The sequence below is a fragment of the Colletotrichum spaethianum genome (assembly GCF_022836535.1).
Source record: "Colletotrichum spaethianum MAFF 239500 DNA, contig15, whole genome shotgun sequence".
Lineage (NCBI taxonomy): Eukaryota > Fungi > Ascomycota > Sordariomycetes > Glomerellales > Glomerellaceae > Colletotrichum > Colletotrichum spaethianum.
Genome location: NW_026054785.1, coordinates 269,779 through 286,817, shown reverse-complemented (window position 1 = coordinate 286,817; position 17,039 = coordinate 269,779). Strand labels below are relative to the sequence as shown.

Sequence of the window (17,039 nt, the reverse complement as noted above, 5' to 3'; positions counted from 1 at the left end):
TTTATTGTCTGCGAAAGTCTGAGTGACTTGTGAGTTGACTTGTGCTAGGGATCTCGGAATCATTGTCAAGAATTATCCCTCGATCCTCGGTGCCGACGCCGCGGGCTTTATTGAGGAGGTTGGAGAGGGTGTGACCCATCTCAGGAAAGGGCAGCGGGTCATTGGGTATGTCCTCAATGTTCGACGGGCAGAACTACTTCGTCCGATCAGTCTGGCTCGAGAACTATTCAGGATGGCTGTGCCCCTGGCGGATTCCGACTGATATCATGGTTCAGATATTGCACCGGCTTGGGTCGGCAAAACCACGAATTCGGAACCTTCCAGCTATACAGCAAAGCAGATGCGAACCTCGTTTCCTCCATCCCGGACGGCATGAGTTTCGAGAGCGCGGCTGTCTTGCCGCTCAGCATCGCCACTACCGCCGTCGGCCTCTACAAGAAGGAGCACCTAGGCCTGCCGTTACCCTCTCTGGACCCAAAGCCCACTGGTAAGACGCTCCTTGTCTGGGGCGGCGCATCATCCATTGGAGGCACCGCTGTGCAGCTAGCCGTCGCGTCGGGGCTCAGGGTCGTGACGACGGCTTCCCAGCGCAACTTTGACAAGGTATTAGCCCTCGGCGCGGCCGCGGTGTTGGACTACCACTCGGCGACGATTGTCGACGAGGCCGAGAAGCTGTTGCTGGACACGGAGTTCGTCGGCGTCTACGATGCAATCTCGACTTCCGAGTCGCTGAAGCCCATCAGTGCCATCCTGGACAAGATCGGACCGCGTAGGGTGGTGACGGTTCTCCCGGGCAATGGGGATTTTGGGAAGAACGCACTCATCACTGTTGGTAAGCTAGGAGATCCCAAAGATTGCCCCGAGGGGTGACGGCGATTCTGATAGCCTACACAGAGACTGCCTATCAGATCACGCAAAACCCGGAAGAAGTGCAGAACCCCGTCTGGCGGGACTTCGTGCCAGGAGCTCTGGAGAGCGGGCAGCTGCAACCCAAGCCGGAGCCAGAGGTGGTGGGAAGGGGACTGGAATCAATTCAAGGCGGTCTTGACACGCTGAGAAAAGGCGTGTCTGCAAAGAAGCTGGTGATCCAGTATTGACCGAGCGCACATGTAATTAAGTGCATGCATGAAAAGTAGCGGGCAGGCTTTGGCTGAGGGGTTGAATTGAGTTGATCTCATGTTTGGTTGAAACGGATGATCGGACTAGTGCAAAGGCATAACGAGTGCGCATCGAACGAATTTTGAACAAAACTTTTTTTTTCTTTGCAGCAAGGCGGATTGACATGTGATGGAGATGAATCACAACAGTCAGTAAGATAGTTGAAGCATCATCGTCAAGTCTTCGTGTTTGTGTCGGTGAGGGCCGCCTCCCCCACCGTGGCCATACCGAGAACAGCGGCAGGAACGCACGTGTCGGGCGGGATTACCCACGGCGGGATTGGCCCGGAAGACGCCGATCACGGCCCATAAGTGGAGACGAACGGACACTCAGAGGGACGGATTTCGGCTGTTCAATGATCCATGGCGTCACTCTGCATGCGGCCTGGCGCGTGCGTTCTGCCCCGCCATGGAACCATTCCACTTTCGTCGCCCAGTCCCGTGGGATTGACAGGTCCCGCGGGTTGCAGGCTGCACCAAGACGGGCAAGTGCTGTGCAGTGCAGTACCTACAGTTTCCAGAAAGCGCGGAATCCAGACACAGTAAGACTCTCCGTCTCCGAAGAAGCCGGCAAATGCCAGTCACAGGCCACTTATCTCTCCATATCCATATCGATATCCATCCCGCTGCTGACACAGCGAATCAGTACAGTAATACGGGACGATGTTTGCGCAACCCCCTCCCTAATCGTCCCAGATTCAGCTCCCAACTCCTCCAAGGCCGCCCGCGCTCGGCCGGTGGAAGTTCAGGCTCAGACTCAGGCCAAACCAAACCAAACGAGACCAGACCAGACCGGCCGGCCCGGACCATGACTGGGCCGCAACTCACCCTCGACACACATTGCAAGCCTGTCGCATAGTCAGCAGCATGGTTTGCTAGCTTCCAAAGTACCTAACCCATCCGCCGCTTAGCCATCTCCGTTGCCTTGGCCCTGCCTGTTGATCATCCTTGCCTAACAGCTCAGCTGTCGCAGCATCCTTTTCTTGCTTTCTCTCCCCAAAAGCCTCCAGACCGCCATGACATCGCACCCATAGCTCCAGTTCCAACGAGCCGCCGACCTGATCTGATCTGACGAGAGCAAATACCCATACCTGCCCGGCTCCGAACACGAACATTCTCCTACGCACCCCGCTCTCGGTGGCTCTGATCGACCCTCTCCTGCCTCGCCCCGACCCCGCCGTACCAGGCATCACCCCGGCTTCCGACTGTCCAGCTGCTCGTCTCACATGCCAGGTTCGCACGCGACACTACAACAGACGTCTTAATCCGCAACGAAGCTCTTTTCCATTAAACACCTAACCACGTCTCGACCCTCCGCGGGCGATCGCATCCTTTCGAACCTCCTCCAATCCGATGAACGACCTTCTCCCCCCTACCTCGTTACCAAATTTCCCACCGAACCGACAGACACATACCGCCATCATGGCCACAGACGTCCACAAGAAGATAGACCCCAAGGAGGTGCCCGCGCCGACCGCGAAGGCGGGCTTGGTCAGGAAACCAAGTGATTCTCATCCAGCCGGCCGGGCCAAGTACGGCGTCGCCATGCAGCTGTTCCGCGGGTTGACTTTTGGCATCTACTTCGCCGCCTGCTGCCTTGCGTACGTTGTCCCCAGTGGCGCTGCACCCGTTCCATGCGACAGCTCCCCCACTGACCGTTGTCGCGCGCAGAATCATCACGACCCAGATGCTTGGCATCCCGCTGTACTTCTTCAACCGCGAAATGTTCTACGCCTACATGGCCCTGACGAAACAGTCCTTCGGCCTGACCATCACGGCCATGACGCACATGTGGAGCAACACAACGATCCGCATAAGCGGCGACAAGTCCATGGACGGCCAGATCAAGAAGACGCCCGACGGCAGGGTTGAGTTCAACTTCCCGGAGCGCCTCGTTCTGGTCGCAAACCACCAGGTACGCCCCGCGCTGCTTGGGACACAATGCTGCTTCGTACAGCGCACAAGAAGGCAATACTGACGAACGGACGGCAGATCTACACCGACTGGTTGTACCTCTGGTGGGTAGCCTACGCAAACGCCCCGAGCATGCACGGCCACATCTACATCATCCTTAAGGAGTCGCTCAAGTACATCCCCGGCGTCGGCATTGGCATGATGTTCTACGGCTTCATCTTCATGTCGCGCAAGATGGCCACCGACAAGCCCCGCCTGGCGCATCGCATCAACAAGCTCAAGACGCAGCACGTCGGCGCCAACGGCAAAAAGTACCTCGACCCCATGTGGCTCCTGCTCTTCCCGGAGGGCACCAACCTGTCCACCAACGGCCGCAGGAAGTCGGCGGCCTGGGCCGAGAAGCTGGGCCTCAAGGACCCGGAGCACGTGCTCCTCCCGCGCAGCACGGGTACCTTCTTTTGCCTCAACGAGCTCAAGGACTCACTCGAGTACATCTACGACTGCACCGTCGCCTACGAAGGCGTTCCGTAAGTCTGCCCCGCGCCGCGCATTCCTCGCGCCCCGCTTGTGACACCCCGTTCTGCGACACGAGCTAACAGCATTCCAGCCGCGGCAAGTTTGGCGACCAGTACTTCAGCCTCATCAGCACCTACTTCCAGGGCCGGCCCCCGCGCTCCGTCAACTTCCACTGGCGCCGCTTCCGCCTCGCCGACATCCCCCTCGACGACCCAAAGGTCTTTGACGTCTGGCTGCGCGAGCGCTGGTACGAGAAGGACGCCATCATGGAGGAGTACATGTCCACCGGCCGCTTCCCGGCGAGCGCCGACATCGAGGGCGGCCACCTCGAAACCGAGGTCCGCCTGAAGAGCTGGTTCGAGCTGGCGCAAATCTTTGTCGTCGTCGGCACCGCGGGCATCATCTGGCGCATGGTCCTCAACGCTGTTGCGAGGTTCTCCACGGTTCTCTAGGCGGGGGACGGGGGGTCTGCGAAGACGAAAAGAGGAAACGGGGTCACGCATCGGTGTTGGAGTCGCGTGGCGGCGGCTGGTTACAGGTACATATCTCGGTACAGTGGTTCGTTCTCATGGAGGCTGTTGCTTAGCGAGCGATCTTATTACACGGAGCTTTCGGTCTGGTTTTCAGCGGCGGTACGGGCGGGCGGTGTCTTGGGTGTTTGGCTTTCCCTGGTCTAGACCTCGACGAGTGCTTGGCATGATGCCTTGCACCGGCTCAGAAGATTACTACAAGTCTATTCATACTATATTCATGATATTTGTTCAAGTCACCCATGACGTCCTATTCGATTGCGCTTGCCTGCAGCTGCGCAAATGCAAACCCGATCGGGAGCACAGCCGGCATCGAACTATTCGTAAGAAATAGCCAGAAAGTCGAATCACACATGGCCGCGTCTGTCTTGGCCCTTACAACAGCATTTGAAGGGCACCCAGAACCAACATGTGTTTCAAATAAGTCCAATGACACCCCCGAGACGCAGGTGGAAGGATCCCTTAACAGCCAAACCAACATGCACTGTTTACTGAGATTATTTCAGTCACCAACCGCTCGCGGCCCATTCAAAGACCAACAACCTAACTGTTTGGAGCCAATAAGCATCTCATGCCCAGGCTAAAACCCTTCGATAGCATTTTAGGCGCTGGGCGCGTTTTGACGCTGTCGATCGCCTTGACATGATTTATTTAACCGCGCGGTTATACCAACTGCATTTGTCGCTTACAACTGATAACCCGTTGGTTGTGCAAAGATGAAGTAAGATAAAGCCAGCGACGCCACGGTTGGGAACCTCTTTTCGAAAACACATCTGAGACAGCATCTCATTTTCTATAGATTTACAAAGTCTCTATATAAATACACTTACTTTACCATTCCGGCGCAAGTTTCGCCTACTCAAATTCCCTCTTGTTCCAAATAATCATCTTCCATCTCTTTTTCAAGGTCGTACCACGACTTTGTATTGTACTCAAAATCCCACAATGGTTGGTTTTTTGAAGCGTCTTGGTATTTCGAGGCAAAGCACGGCAACCCAACAAGTGGAACCGAATCCAATGGCCAAACCCTCAGCCATACCGACCGTCAATCGACGAGTTGTATCTGCACCCTCATCAGCAAGCAGGCAGCCAGCTGGAAAATCCAACAATGCCCCCTCTTTCCGGGCGAACAGCTCAGTGGCTGTGCCTCGAGCTCGCTCAGGTATGGGACCCAAACGCCGCTGTTCAAGTCGCCTGATATGCAGCCTCACACTAACCCTAACAAGTGTACGAAGCATATCCTCTTGGCGAAAATGATTTCCGCCTCCTCCACATTCAGCCAGCATCTTCGTTCTCATCGCCCGTCGTCGCCCGGCTGTCAGTCGTGCACCACAATACCGCCACAAAGGAACCCCCGGCCCATTATGAAGCCCTGTCGTACAGATGGGGAGATCCCAACGATCGGTCCACAATTTTCATCAATGGCTCAGGGGTGAGTGTCTTGAAGGACTTGGAAATCGCTCTGAGGCATTTCCGTTACGATAATGAAGAGCTCGTTCTCTGGGCCGATGCCATATGCATTAATCAGGATGATATCGAAGAGCGCAACGTACAGGTAGCCCTTATGGGAACGATCTACTCCAAGTCTTATCGCCTTAGGATCTGGCTGGGCGAGCCCGGTCCCGATACCGCAGCTGCTATGAAGCTCATGGACGAATGCTCCGAGTACCCGCCTGATGCGGACGGTGTTAAGAAGATCTTCAACGACGAGCGCGGCTCCACTGGCCTGACGGAGCTGCTCGGACGTGAATACTGGAGCAGGATGTGGATGTTTCAAGAAATCCTTCTCTCCAAGATTGCACGAGTGTACTGCGGCCGGTATACTGCGAATTTCGACGGCATCAAGTACTTGGATATGGTGTCGGCCAATGCGCGCCTCTGGCCGGAACCCAGCAAGACCCCGCCGTGGGTCCTCCCGCTACGCAGAGCGCTGGTCAACACTACACAGTTCACCATCAACCCTAGCAGGCTCGGCGAATTGGAGAACATGCTCGTCCTCACGAGGCGGCTCCAGGCGGGCGACCCTCGGGATAAGCTCTTTGCGCTCATGGGCACTTGCGACATGGCGCCGTACCTGGCTGTGGACTACAGCAAGCCGGCGCGTGATGTTTATATCGAGTTCACGCGGCGGCATATAGAGAAGACGGGGAGTCTAGCACTGTTGATGCTCGCCGGGTGGGAGAACCCGAGGGCCAGACGGATACCACGCTGCCGTCGTGGACCCCTGACTTCCGCGCGTCTAAGAGAGTAGCGATATACGTCGGGTATGGTATTGAGATTCCTGGCGTATTCAACGCCTCGAAAGGGACACGGTTCACGGCGGCATCACATAGCGGACATCCTTTCAACCATTCAGACACAACCCTCGTCGCCGAAGGGCTTCTGCTGGACACAATCCAAAAAACGGCACCGGTCGTGAAGATCAACAGCTGCCCCGAGCAAATGATATTCACATTTGGTCTCGGGCAGGTCGGTCGTCATCCGTCAGGCAGATCTCAGGTCCAGGCTTTCTGCGAAACAATCATCTTCGACATCTACGGGCCAAGGGATGGAGATTCGGCGGAAAAGAACAAGTCCAGGCAGCAAATCCGGTTGCAGCATTTGCTCGGCTTCATGAAGCACATGGAGACTATCAAAAACAACGCCGTCCCTAGGAAGCGAGATGGTTCCGTTGACTTTCCCACCTTGTTCGGCCCCGAGGCTAGTCGTCCGGGATCGGTCGTGCGTCGTTACGAGGACCTCAAGAGGTCGCAACCGGACCTTCTCGAGGAGCATCACAAGTTGTTCATGAAGGAGTACTTGTACAGAGCGGGCAATATCTCGAGCATGTTCTCTACTGGGGGTCACTACTTTGGACGGTGCAATCACAGCGTGCAGCCGGGCGATGTTGTCGCACTGCTATTTGGATGTACTCTTCCTGTAATTTTGCGAAAGACTCAGTCCGGGTTCAAGCTTATTGGTGCTGCGTATGTTAGTGGGCTTATGCATGGGGAGTTGATGGATAATCCGAGGCGTGACTTGCGAGTTCAAAGGATTCCGTTGGTGTAATAGACAGTGATTACTCAGATACCGATTCATTTGGCGTGTTCGATAGCCGGCATCCTTTTCCGTCGTTTTTCCCACTGATGGTTCGCCATTGCTTTGCTTACAGCGGTGCATTAAACAGATGTGGTATCATCGCGCGGGACGACACCTGCGGCGAAGCCCACGCGGGCCAATGAATATTGAGGCGCAAGAACCGCAGTGGGATGCCAAAAATCGCAGATAATGCAATGAGTTTTCGTGCAGACACAGCCACACCGCTTAAAGAGTCTCCAATGCACTAAGCTTACACAATAATTTATATTTGACATGCAAGGCCCCGCTGCCAGCCTTCCCACCAGTCATTCCCTCTTCTGCCTTATTCAAATGTGTTACCAAATAGTTGAGCTCTTCAGCGCTTGCCGCTGCTTGTATTATCAACATGCTATTGATCGCTGTGCAGCTTTTGAAAGGCCTGGGCACTCTATCCAGAGGCGCAGTATTTTAATTGGTTACGCTTGCGCCGAGCATTCTCAGGACTCTGGAGACTATTCTTGTCCTATCGACAACGCGAAAAGAGCCAGAGGCTCTTCTTTCCTTGTTAACTATCTAAGTAGAGCCAGTGAGCTCGCGTGGACCCATCGATATACAGCCCACGCTGAGAAGGGTATCGAGAAATCGGCAATGGTTCCCGATATAGACCAGGCCCGAAAGGAACGTTCCGTAATTACTGCGTTGAGTAGAAACTTTCATCCCGGTAAGCGTTCTGAGTTTTCTTGATCCGAGTGCGGCATTGTGCATTAACTAATAAGTATGTTGTTCAAGTTCACCATTCCCTCCCAATTCGTCCGGAGGAGTTTCGTCTCATGAGACTGAAGCCAGCCGCCTCTGCATCTTCCCCTATCATCATCAGTATGTTCGTTGATAAACTCGATGACCCAACGGTTCGATATGATGCACTCTCTTACACCTGGGGTGACGATTCGGGGGGCGATGTTATCATCGCCAACGGTTACTCCCTAAGCGTAACAAATAACTTACAAGTGGCTTTACAACACCTTAGACGACAAGAAGAGGAAATCGTGATTTGGGTTGACAGTATTTGTATCAACCAAGAGGATACAGACGAAAGAAGTGTACAGGTCGCTCAAATGGGCAAAATTTACAGCAAAGCTGATCAGGTGAGAATCTGGCTAGGACCAAAGTCTCGAACATCGGAAGCAGCAATGAAGATGCTTGAGGATTTCGAAGTCATGGATCCCAAGCAGATTGTGCAAAGGATTGCCACTGACGAAACGGCGACGCGTGCACTCATACAACTTTTGCAAAGACCCTACTGGACCAGGATGTGGGTTTTCCAGGAAATCATTCTTGCTCGAAAGGCGACTGTTCATTGCGGCTCACTTACGGCAAAGTGGTCAACGTTCAAAGCTTTGGACGCTGTTACAGGTGACCCCTTGCACTGGTCACTCTCAAAAGTCCGAAAAGAATGGACAATGGAACTTCGCAAGGCATTCTTTCGCATCGCTCAATTTTTCATTAGCATACAGGATGCTCAGGACACGATCAACGTTTTGCATACAACAAGGACCTTGCAGTCAACTGACCCTCGCGACAAGCTATTCGCTTTGATGGGGGTTAGTAATACGAACTCCTTGTTGGAAGTTGAATACGCCAAGCCAACTCGAGATGTTTATATGGATTTTACAGCGAGATTTATACGCAAAAACTTGGATTTGTCGATTCTACTCACAGCTGGGCCTTGGAATCCGAGCAACGGGGTGGACATTGACCTGCCTTCCTGGACACCTGATTATCGTGGCCTGAGCGGCGTAGATGTGCGATATCTAGCGGCCAGTCACCTGGAGTTTTTCAACGCGTCGAAAGGGAGGTCCTACGCTAGTCCTCTTCCTGAGCTGCTGCCGTCGCCCTCGGGAATGGGCACGCTCATTGTCGAGGGAGTCGTCTTGGATATGGTCACCAAGTCAACTTTGTTGGGAAAGGGGGAGTCAAGGCGGAATCTGGTCATGGAAGAGGTCGACCCAATCCGTCGCCACCCGCGTGCAACAAAGAAGCAATCTTTTGAGGTTTTCTTCGAAACCATGATATTCGATAATACTGTTATGTATGGTGGTTCCTCCGGAGAAACAAACTCAATCAAGAAAGAGAACAAATCGCGCTTGGCGCTTGGGTTTCTTCATGATTTCAATGAGTTTTATCAAAGTCGAACCTCAACAACAGGCGAAGAAATCGATATTACATCTCTCGAGGAAATCCGCGAAACCGATACATTCAAGGAAGTTGTTGGAGAGTATCGTCATTTACGAACGACAGAACCCCGTACCCTTTCTTTGAGTCGCAAGGAGTATGTGGCCAGGGTCGAGGAGGCAACAGACGGGAATCTGACCAGTATTTTTTCTACAACAAGCGGCTACCTCGGCAGAGGCCTCTCAACCATCAGAGAAGAAGACATTGTCGTGGTTCTATTCGGGGGTCGACTTCCGTTTGTACTCCGCAAAGTTGTGCAAACTTCGACACATCAGCTCATCAGCCCGTGCTACGTCTCGGGCGTCATGCTGGGTGAGCTCATGGAAAGGCTGCAATATGATAGTGGGGGGGAAAGTCGAAACGAAGAGGAGCGTGAGAATGGAAACGGCAATGAGAAAGAAAGGAAAAGCGAAAATGGCGGTTTGCAGGTAGAAAAGTTCATCTTGGTGTGACCTGCTTTTCTAAGCTATACACGGGCTTATCATTTATCTTGATATGCATGAGCTCAACGTCCATTGTTAACTGCCGTTTTCCTTGCCCTTTCATTGCTTTTGAAGTTCTCGGATTCCAGCGGGCTATGTATCATGGAGTCCGTACTCTGCGTTCCCTCAACCTGATTCTTGATTAAGTGCAACACGCCTCAAATCCAACCTTACATAGTCTAGGTGTTTGAATCCACAAGTTGCTAGATGACGCCCACGGCTGTTGTTAGTCCACGATTGAACGTTTGGTATTCGATCAACTCCTCTCCTTTGGGAATGACGTAGATGCCTTTCGTGGGGTTCCCCTTGAGGACCGACGCAGAGCAAAGGCTCAACCGATTTCGGCGACCGGCCCATGGCCATATTCCCCAGCTCAGTTCGGATGCGTAAATCAGGAGAGAAGATAGCAGAGCAAATACCACAAGGGTCCTTGAGGGCATTCGAACCGTGTTCCGATGGAGAAGAGTGACGTCTCCTAAGACGAAAGGGGCAATAAAACCACGGCCGACATCAAGAAATATGTCCTTAGTTGGAGGCACTATCGTCATACTGGCTCCGATTATCACCACGAGCCGGCCCGCCCAGTGCCCCACACCTCGGTGAGTCCTCGGTCGGGGCCGATCGGGCTGTACCCCTCCGCGATCGCCTTGCCGCTGAATATTCTAGAGGCGCGAGCCCGCTGAAACACCAAGTTTTTTAGTTTTTGCGGCGCGATGCGCATCTCGATGCTATCGAGGTGGGAGGAGAATAAGGGTGGGGATGATGTAATTCGTTGCTCATCCCATAGCGCCAAATAATTCTGAAGGCGATAATGTGGAGAGCTGAAGTCATCCCGCAGTGGGTGTGCCGTCTGTGCTGGGGGAGTATTCTCTCCGGCTGAGGTTGATGTAAGACGAGTTCAACATGATGTCATGTGCCGAGACGGTGTTTAAAGGGAAGCGTTTGAACCTCGAATAGACGGGATAGATCAGAACCATCCAATTCAATCACAACGCTTCCATACCAAACGACTTGAACTCATCTACCCGAGTTTTTGACACCCAACAAACACCTACAACCAATCCCACCGCCAGATCTCCAAACAATAACAATGTCTCCTCAGTACAAGGCTCCTAGCGCTGGCACCAAGGTATGCTTTTGAAAATATTCCGAGGCCTGCGTGCCTTGTCCAAACTGTCTCGATAACAAATGCTAACAAGCCCAGGTCGAGCCTGGTTCCGCAGCTCCCACTCGTAGCGAAGCCACCGGCCCCGTCCCCGACGGCTCCCTCGCAGCCGAGTCCGCCAGCCACGGCGGCGAGTTCGCCAACAACCGCGGCGTCGACGCCTCCAACCCTTCCTCTTTCAACAACAACGGTTCTTCGAGAACCGGCACCGGCGCTGCTCCCGGGTCCGGCGCCTCATCGATCCCCGGTCAGGCCGGCACGGCGCCGTCTTATGTGAACAACCAGTACATCCGCGACCCCAACGGCCCCCACGGCAAGAACATCACCGAGGGCTTCGACACCAAGAACACCAAGGATGGCGTCCAGGCGGCGTTCAACGCCGAGGTCGGCAGCGAGAACGACCCCGGCCGTGTGGCGGAGCAGGGCTTCCAGAAGGTCCAGACCAAGGCCGGTCGCGATGCCGGCCCCAGACAGGCCGAAGTCGACGGCCAGAGTGTGTTTGAGAACTTGAAGAGCGATGTTCAGGCATAAAAATTGGGCTAGCGGGACATGTGTAATGAACTTGTATGAATAGCAACAGAATACCCAACGGGTGGTTGTGGAATAAAAAAGTAAATCCAGACTTAAAAATCCCAACTCCTGCTGCCCACGTGTATGGTGCATTAACGAGGAAACATAATCTGGTAGGGAAGTGATGTTGTGTGCGTTTTCGATTATGTGACAGGTTACGGTAACCGCGTGAAGACAGCATCTCTTCATCTTAGCATGGCGACGTTCATCCCTAGACCGATACGAAAACCAGGAAACGGATATCATCTCATCGTAATTGCTACGGCGTATCGCGATGTTATTCGCTGACTGTAGAGAGCAGTGTGAGGCTAGAATGATAAGCCTCATTCCAATTGAAACATGCATCGATCATGGGCGCTTGGTCTAGGGGTATGATTTTCGCTTCGCACTTCCAAACGGAACGCGCTCTTGTGAAAGGTCGTGGGTTCAATTCCCACAGTGTCCAATCTTTTGCGGCTGACGACAAATCTTTTGGCGTGCAATCTGCTTGAAGCCACCCCGGTCGGCGCATGATCGAGAATTTCATCATTGCCTGTTTCAAGAGCTCGAGTGAGGTGAGTGGTGATGACTGAGAGGACAGCCGAGCCGAATCTGTAAGTTACGGAGACGGCCGACGGTATCCACCACCAAAACACAACTCAGACGCAGTCAGATCCCTCAATTGATGTAGGCGTCCAACTGACTGCGATTCGGATCCATCGGTAATGGTAGGCATGCTCCTGATGAGCATTTCCAAGATGCAAGTGAGTTGTCCAGTTACGGCGAGGGACGAGCACCCAACGCAGATGGGCTTTCGCAGCCTCCAACACGGACGGATTCGGTCGGTTGCCGTTGCCGAATGTGGAGCCCCTTGAAAAATACGGTTGCCTAATTCTTCTCTCTGTTAATTAACTGCATGAAGCGGCACCGCGTCCGGGGGGGGGGGGGGTTCGGTCTGGAGACGACCGTTTCTCTCATTGAAAACAAGGGGGAATTGAACATGGGCTGGATCGAGTCTTAATCCAACCTCCATTCCCATCTTTCTTTTTCCAATAACATTGCCGACTTGGCTTTTGGACCCCGACGTCGACTTCTGCATTGTCAACATCGAGGCGCAGCCGCAAACTCCGTTGTGCTTCTTGGCCTTGTTACGGGGCGAGTCAGGAGAACCTTAGGGAGAAGCTTCTTCTTATTCAGCGGGGGTCCCAACGTCGATGCGCCGATAATACGAGGAAATTTGAGACGGCGGAGATTGCTCCGTTCAACGTGCGCGACCCGGTTCAGTTTTTTGAATAGCAACAAGCGACGACGAATGTTTACGAGACACCGGCATTAATACAGATCAGCGACAGTGGGAGGACGAGGTCGACCGCAATCTCACCCATGACCGCCCTCCGGTCACGACAATGAGTGCGACCGAGTCGTACCAGCTCGAGTCCCTCGCCTCGGAAGCGGATGGCGTCAAGCCCCCCTCGCCAACGGCTTCAATCGACCTGGCAAATGTGCGATGGCTGAACCAGGGCGGCCGGCGATGGGAGGTCAGCAAGATCTTCTTACGCATCGTCTCGACGCTGCTGTGCGCCATCATCCTCATCATGAACATGGCATGGTATGCGCATCCAGAGTTTGACAATTACAACGTCTGGCCATGGCTATGTCTCCCAGGGGTATGTCCTCACCTCGCTCTCCTCATCCTCGACGAGACTTGGTGGGATTCCATGGACTTATTCATATCATAGGCTTTACTCTCGTTTATGTGGGATCTGGGCGAGTTTCTTTCCGTGTGTGCCCGTCACGGCCGCGGCATCACACCAAAAGCCCATATCGGTGTCGAGGTGATTCTGTCCATACTGGCCTACATAGGCGGAGCGTGGCTGGCTTACCAGTTGGGAGTCGAGGAAGCCGGCCAAATCGGCACCAGCCCCCTCAACTATGCCCTCGCGCAGTGCATATTCATGTTTGTTATCGCGTGAATACCACCGTTGCCCCCTCCTTGGCGCCCAGCTGCTGACGCCTCTCACCAGAACAATCCATCTATTCTTGTTCATCCGCGCCTGCGTCGAACGCAGGCGCGAGATCCGCCGGCGCAGGCCGCGCGTCATGTACATCCCCGAGACGGGGCAGACGGTCTACGTCGTCGCCAAACCGTTCCCCAAGCTGCCGACGTACAAATCACAGCAGCAGTCCGGCCGCGCGCCGTCGTTCCCCCGACCGCCGCACAGCCCGGTCAACAGCCCCTTGCGCAACGACTTCCAGCAACTGCAGTTCGAGTCCCCGCCGCCGCTGCCCCAACGCCCGGGCAACCTCTCCCCCGCGACGTCGTCGATCAAGAGGAAACTGGTACCCGGCATACCGCGCAACATAGCGGTGGGCGACCGTGAGCGGCTCCTCCGACCGAACATGCGCCCGCCGCCAGAGGACTACGAACCGTCGGAGGAGGAAATCGAGAGGATGAGGAGGGGGGACGCGCAGCCGCAGCTGATCCTGCCGGGGGACGTAGACATCAAGTTTGCGACGAGCGTCACGGGCATGACGCCGGCGGACGCGAGTGCGCGAGAGGGCAAGTATCGTGTGAACATGACGCAGATGCCGATGATCCTGACGGGGAGTCGTCGAGTAACGGCGGAGGCAGGCCACGATCGATGTGATCTGGCAGCAGTATACTCTGTATTTAAAACCTACATGCATATTTGAACGGTTATACGACATGGTGGCACGGCGTTTAGGGGAAGCTACACTCTGTATGCGTATTGGACTACCAAAGGACTAGGGTAGTCCCACTTACACAATGACACATCTTTGCATATAACAGTTTCTGCTCCTACGAATGGCTTGATTTACTGTCTATGAACTTCATCCCGAGGTTTGTATCTTAACACAAAGGCCAGTTCATCGCCTGCCGAGAAATCCAAGCCAACTCCCTGGGCGAAACATTGTCCGCGGATCCTCTACTTCTCATTTTTCCAAGGTCAATCTCGGGGATGCAAATGTCCCAAACTTTGAGGCTGGCGCATTCTAGTTTTACACTAGGTAGTGCACAGCCCGTCAGGGGCATGTCGCGGCGTGGCAGGCCACTCTAGGCCCTGCCTACAAGGACGACACGCCCCCACCCGCGCCCCGCCATAATGATCGCGTTCTGAATGGATCGCAACGAAGGGTCCCGGGCAAGGGTGGAGTAGTACACCGAGTTCCATAGTGTACTAGTGTACTAGGTATGTATCTAGTGTGCGGTACTACACACAGAGCACACACACTACCTACTAACGCAGGCAATGCTGCCCTGCCCTTCTCTGATCCTTTTCTGATCCTTTCCCAGGGTGGCTTTGGCTGTTACTGCTCCTGCCACCATCCGCCGACTGGCCCCCCGGTATCAATTAGCACTGCGACGCCCCGTCCGTCCCTTATTTCCCGATCACCGACCTCCGCCGCGTGAGACACACTCACGGAGCAAAAGAACACCAACAAATCATTATCGATCCCTAGAGTCGCTCTCGACCCTCGACCACGATCGGACCCATTGACTAGCGACCCCAGGTCTCAATGGCGAAGCAATTTTGACCGCGCGATCTCCCAGTCGACTCCTCCCCGTGGGCTCCGAAACCCTCCAGACAAATAGACAAAAAAAGATAAACATCAAACGATGCAGACCTCCGCCGCCGCCGTCGACGACGATTTCCGACGACAATGGACAACACGCCCCTCCACCCCGATATCATAACCCTGCCACCGGACAACGGTCACCGCCATGGCGACTTCCTCACCGCGATCCCCTACAACCGGTCCATGTACCGCACCACCCTCATCCTCCGCATCAGCTCCATTCTCGTCGCCTCCATTATCGCCGCCCTCGTCGCCTCCAGTCAATCCGACCCCGCTATAGCCCTTAACAACGTGGCCTTTGGCTCGCCGACGGCCGGCTTGGCTGGGCTCTGGAGCATAGGCGACGTCGCCGCGCTGCTCGTGCGGGACCGGGGCTTCCGCTGGACCAAGAACGACCCGACCAAGCTGCCGCGCAGCACGCGCTTCAGCTGGGGCAGCCCTGGCGGCCACGTCGCTGCGCATCTGCTGATTTGGGTTCCGACGTTGGCGTTCTTGGCCATAATCATCTCGGGAGTGAGGCTCGAGTCCTACGGAAGCCTCTCCGACCCGCAACAGCTGGGTACGGTCGCCGCGTTGATTTTCTTCATGTTTGTCCTGATGTGAGTCCACCGCCAATCTACCGCGCGGAAGCAGACGGAGAACGTTGGCTAACGGGAGGCGCCCCCAGGATGATTCATTTCTCGCTGTTCGTCCTCGCCTGCGTCGCCGTCGACAACAACAGGCGGCAGTACTCGGACGTGGTCTTCGTCCCGCGCGGGGAGCTGTGCGAGATGGTGCCGGTGCCGCCGACGACGCCGTGGGAGCTCTTCTCGCCGAGGAAGCTGCTGCTGTCGTACTTTGCGAACCACTACGTCCGCTTCGTGCCGGCGGCGGACGGGACGGTGACTATGGCTAGAGACTATAGCAGCCGACAGGCGAGGTTCTGAGTGTTTCACACGTGACGATTCGGCATACAACTAAACAATGCCAGACGGCAGACGATGACGTCGAAAATGTCGAAAGGACCGACGGCATTGCCGAGCGAGGGGCGCGATTTGGCTTACCAGGTGATACATGGCCATGTTGTAGTCTATGACATAAATACCGACGATACGGAGAGCCTCGGTAAAAAGACGGAAGCGTCTACCCGACCACGGACGAGGTTCTGTTTCGATACACTGTCGTTATTCACACCCAAGTTTACTTGGGTTGGTAGACAGAGGACACAGAGGGCCCCAGAGGAAACCCGAAAGTACCGATTGAGAAAGGGGCGCAACGCTGACCACTTCATGGCATACATGACGGCTTGGGGAAAGACAACGAAGATAAACTGGAAATGGTCGGACGTCCTAAGACAGGGCGCGAAATATAATCGCAGCTGTCTAGCAAGGGCCGACAAGCTTGGCCAGCAACATGTTGCAAAACATTACAACGGCCAGCAACCATGCAATGACGCCAACAAACCCGAACCATATATCGCAGCAGACGCCCTGCTGCGGTCGGCCATGAGAAGGAAGACTCATGTTCAACACCTACAGCACCATCTATAACACGCGGATAACGCCGCGAGAACCAGGAGCCATTGGGTTCTTACGGCTGGATTGATACCCAAGGGCATACGGAGTACTATATGGCAGTACATTACACATTTAGCTTATTAAATAGAACATAAAGACGCAGCTCAACCACGCACTATTGTGTCATTCACCCTAAGCCTCTCACACACGGCTGTTTCTGCGTCGGATCAGTCTCCTGCCTCAGCCACCAATCATGTCAGGCGCATTAGCACGTGATACGTGACGTCAAGCCCCGCGTCCCCAGTTTGCTGCACGGTGGCGTAAGGGAAGCCACTCAGCGC

At 54.6% G+C, this 17,039-nt stretch overlaps 6 protein-coding genes and 1 non-coding gene across 7 annotated transcripts; all 7 read left to right on the top strand.

Annotated features, from left to right (window-relative positions):
* Positions 1 to 2,579: 2,579 nt before the first annotated feature.
* ColSpa_06333 (putative acyltransferase) lies at positions 2,580 to 4,039 on the top strand (the record flags this gene model as incomplete). Its single annotated transcript, XM_049272545.1, has 4 exons — positions 2,580 to 2,758; positions 2,829 to 3,072; positions 3,150 to 3,598; positions 3,679 to 4,039. 4 exons carry the CDS (start codon positions 2,580 to 2,582, stop codon positions 4,037 to 4,039), a joined length of 1,233 nt encoding a protein of 410 aa, XP_049128502.1.
* A 1,186-nt stretch (positions 4,040 to 5,225) lies between these two features.
* On the top strand, positions 5,226 to 7,165 carry ColSpa_06332 (heterokaryon incompatibility protein 6, OR allele; the record flags this gene model as incomplete). The annotated part of the gene is made up of 3 exons (XM_049272544.1): positions 5,226 to 5,279; positions 5,397 to 6,235; positions 6,256 to 7,165. The coding sequence occupies 3 exons, from the start codon at positions 5,226 to 5,228 to the stop codon at positions 7,163 to 7,165; spliced, it is 1,803 nt and encodes a 600-aa protein (XP_049128501.1).
* Positions 7,166 to 10,978: 3,813 nt separating this feature from the next.
* Positions 10,979 to 11,584, top strand: ColSpa_06331 (uncharacterized protein; the record flags this gene model as incomplete). Its single annotated transcript, XM_049272543.1, has 2 exons — positions 10,979 to 11,017; positions 11,093 to 11,584. 2 exons carry the CDS (start codon positions 10,979 to 10,981, stop codon positions 11,582 to 11,584), a joined length of 531 nt encoding a protein of 176 aa, XP_049128500.1.
* Positions 11,585 to 11,975: 391 nt separating this feature from the next.
* On the top strand, positions 11,976 to 12,068 carry ColSpa_tRNA_177. Its single transcript has 2 exons — positions 11,976 to 12,011; positions 12,033 to 12,068. It is a non-coding gene; the product is annotated as a tRNA-Ala (tRNA).
* Positions 12,069 to 13,008: 940 nt separating this feature from the next.
* On the top strand, positions 13,009 to 13,575 carry ColSpa_06330 (uncharacterized protein; the record flags this gene model as incomplete). The annotated part of the gene is made up of 2 exons (XM_049272542.1): positions 13,009 to 13,269; positions 13,342 to 13,575. The coding sequence occupies 2 exons, from the start codon at positions 13,009 to 13,011 to the stop codon at positions 13,573 to 13,575; spliced, it is 495 nt and encodes a 164-aa protein (XP_049128499.1).
* Positions 13,576 to 13,702: 127 nt separating this feature from the next.
* Positions 13,703 to 14,296, top strand: ColSpa_06329 (uncharacterized protein; the record flags this gene model as incomplete). Its single annotated transcript, XM_049272541.1, has 1 exon — positions 13,703 to 14,296. One exon carries the CDS (start codon positions 13,703 to 13,705, stop codon positions 14,294 to 14,296), a length of 594 nt encoding a protein of 197 aa, XP_049128498.1.
* A 990-nt stretch (positions 14,297 to 15,286) lies between these two features.
* ColSpa_06328 (uncharacterized protein) lies at positions 15,287 to 16,128 on the top strand (the record flags this gene model as incomplete). The annotated part of the gene is made up of 2 exons (XM_049272540.1): positions 15,287 to 15,801; positions 15,870 to 16,128. The coding sequence occupies 2 exons, from the start codon at positions 15,287 to 15,289 to the stop codon at positions 16,126 to 16,128; spliced, it is 774 nt and encodes a 257-aa protein (XP_049128497.1).
* Positions 16,129 to 17,039: the final 911 nt, after the last annotated feature.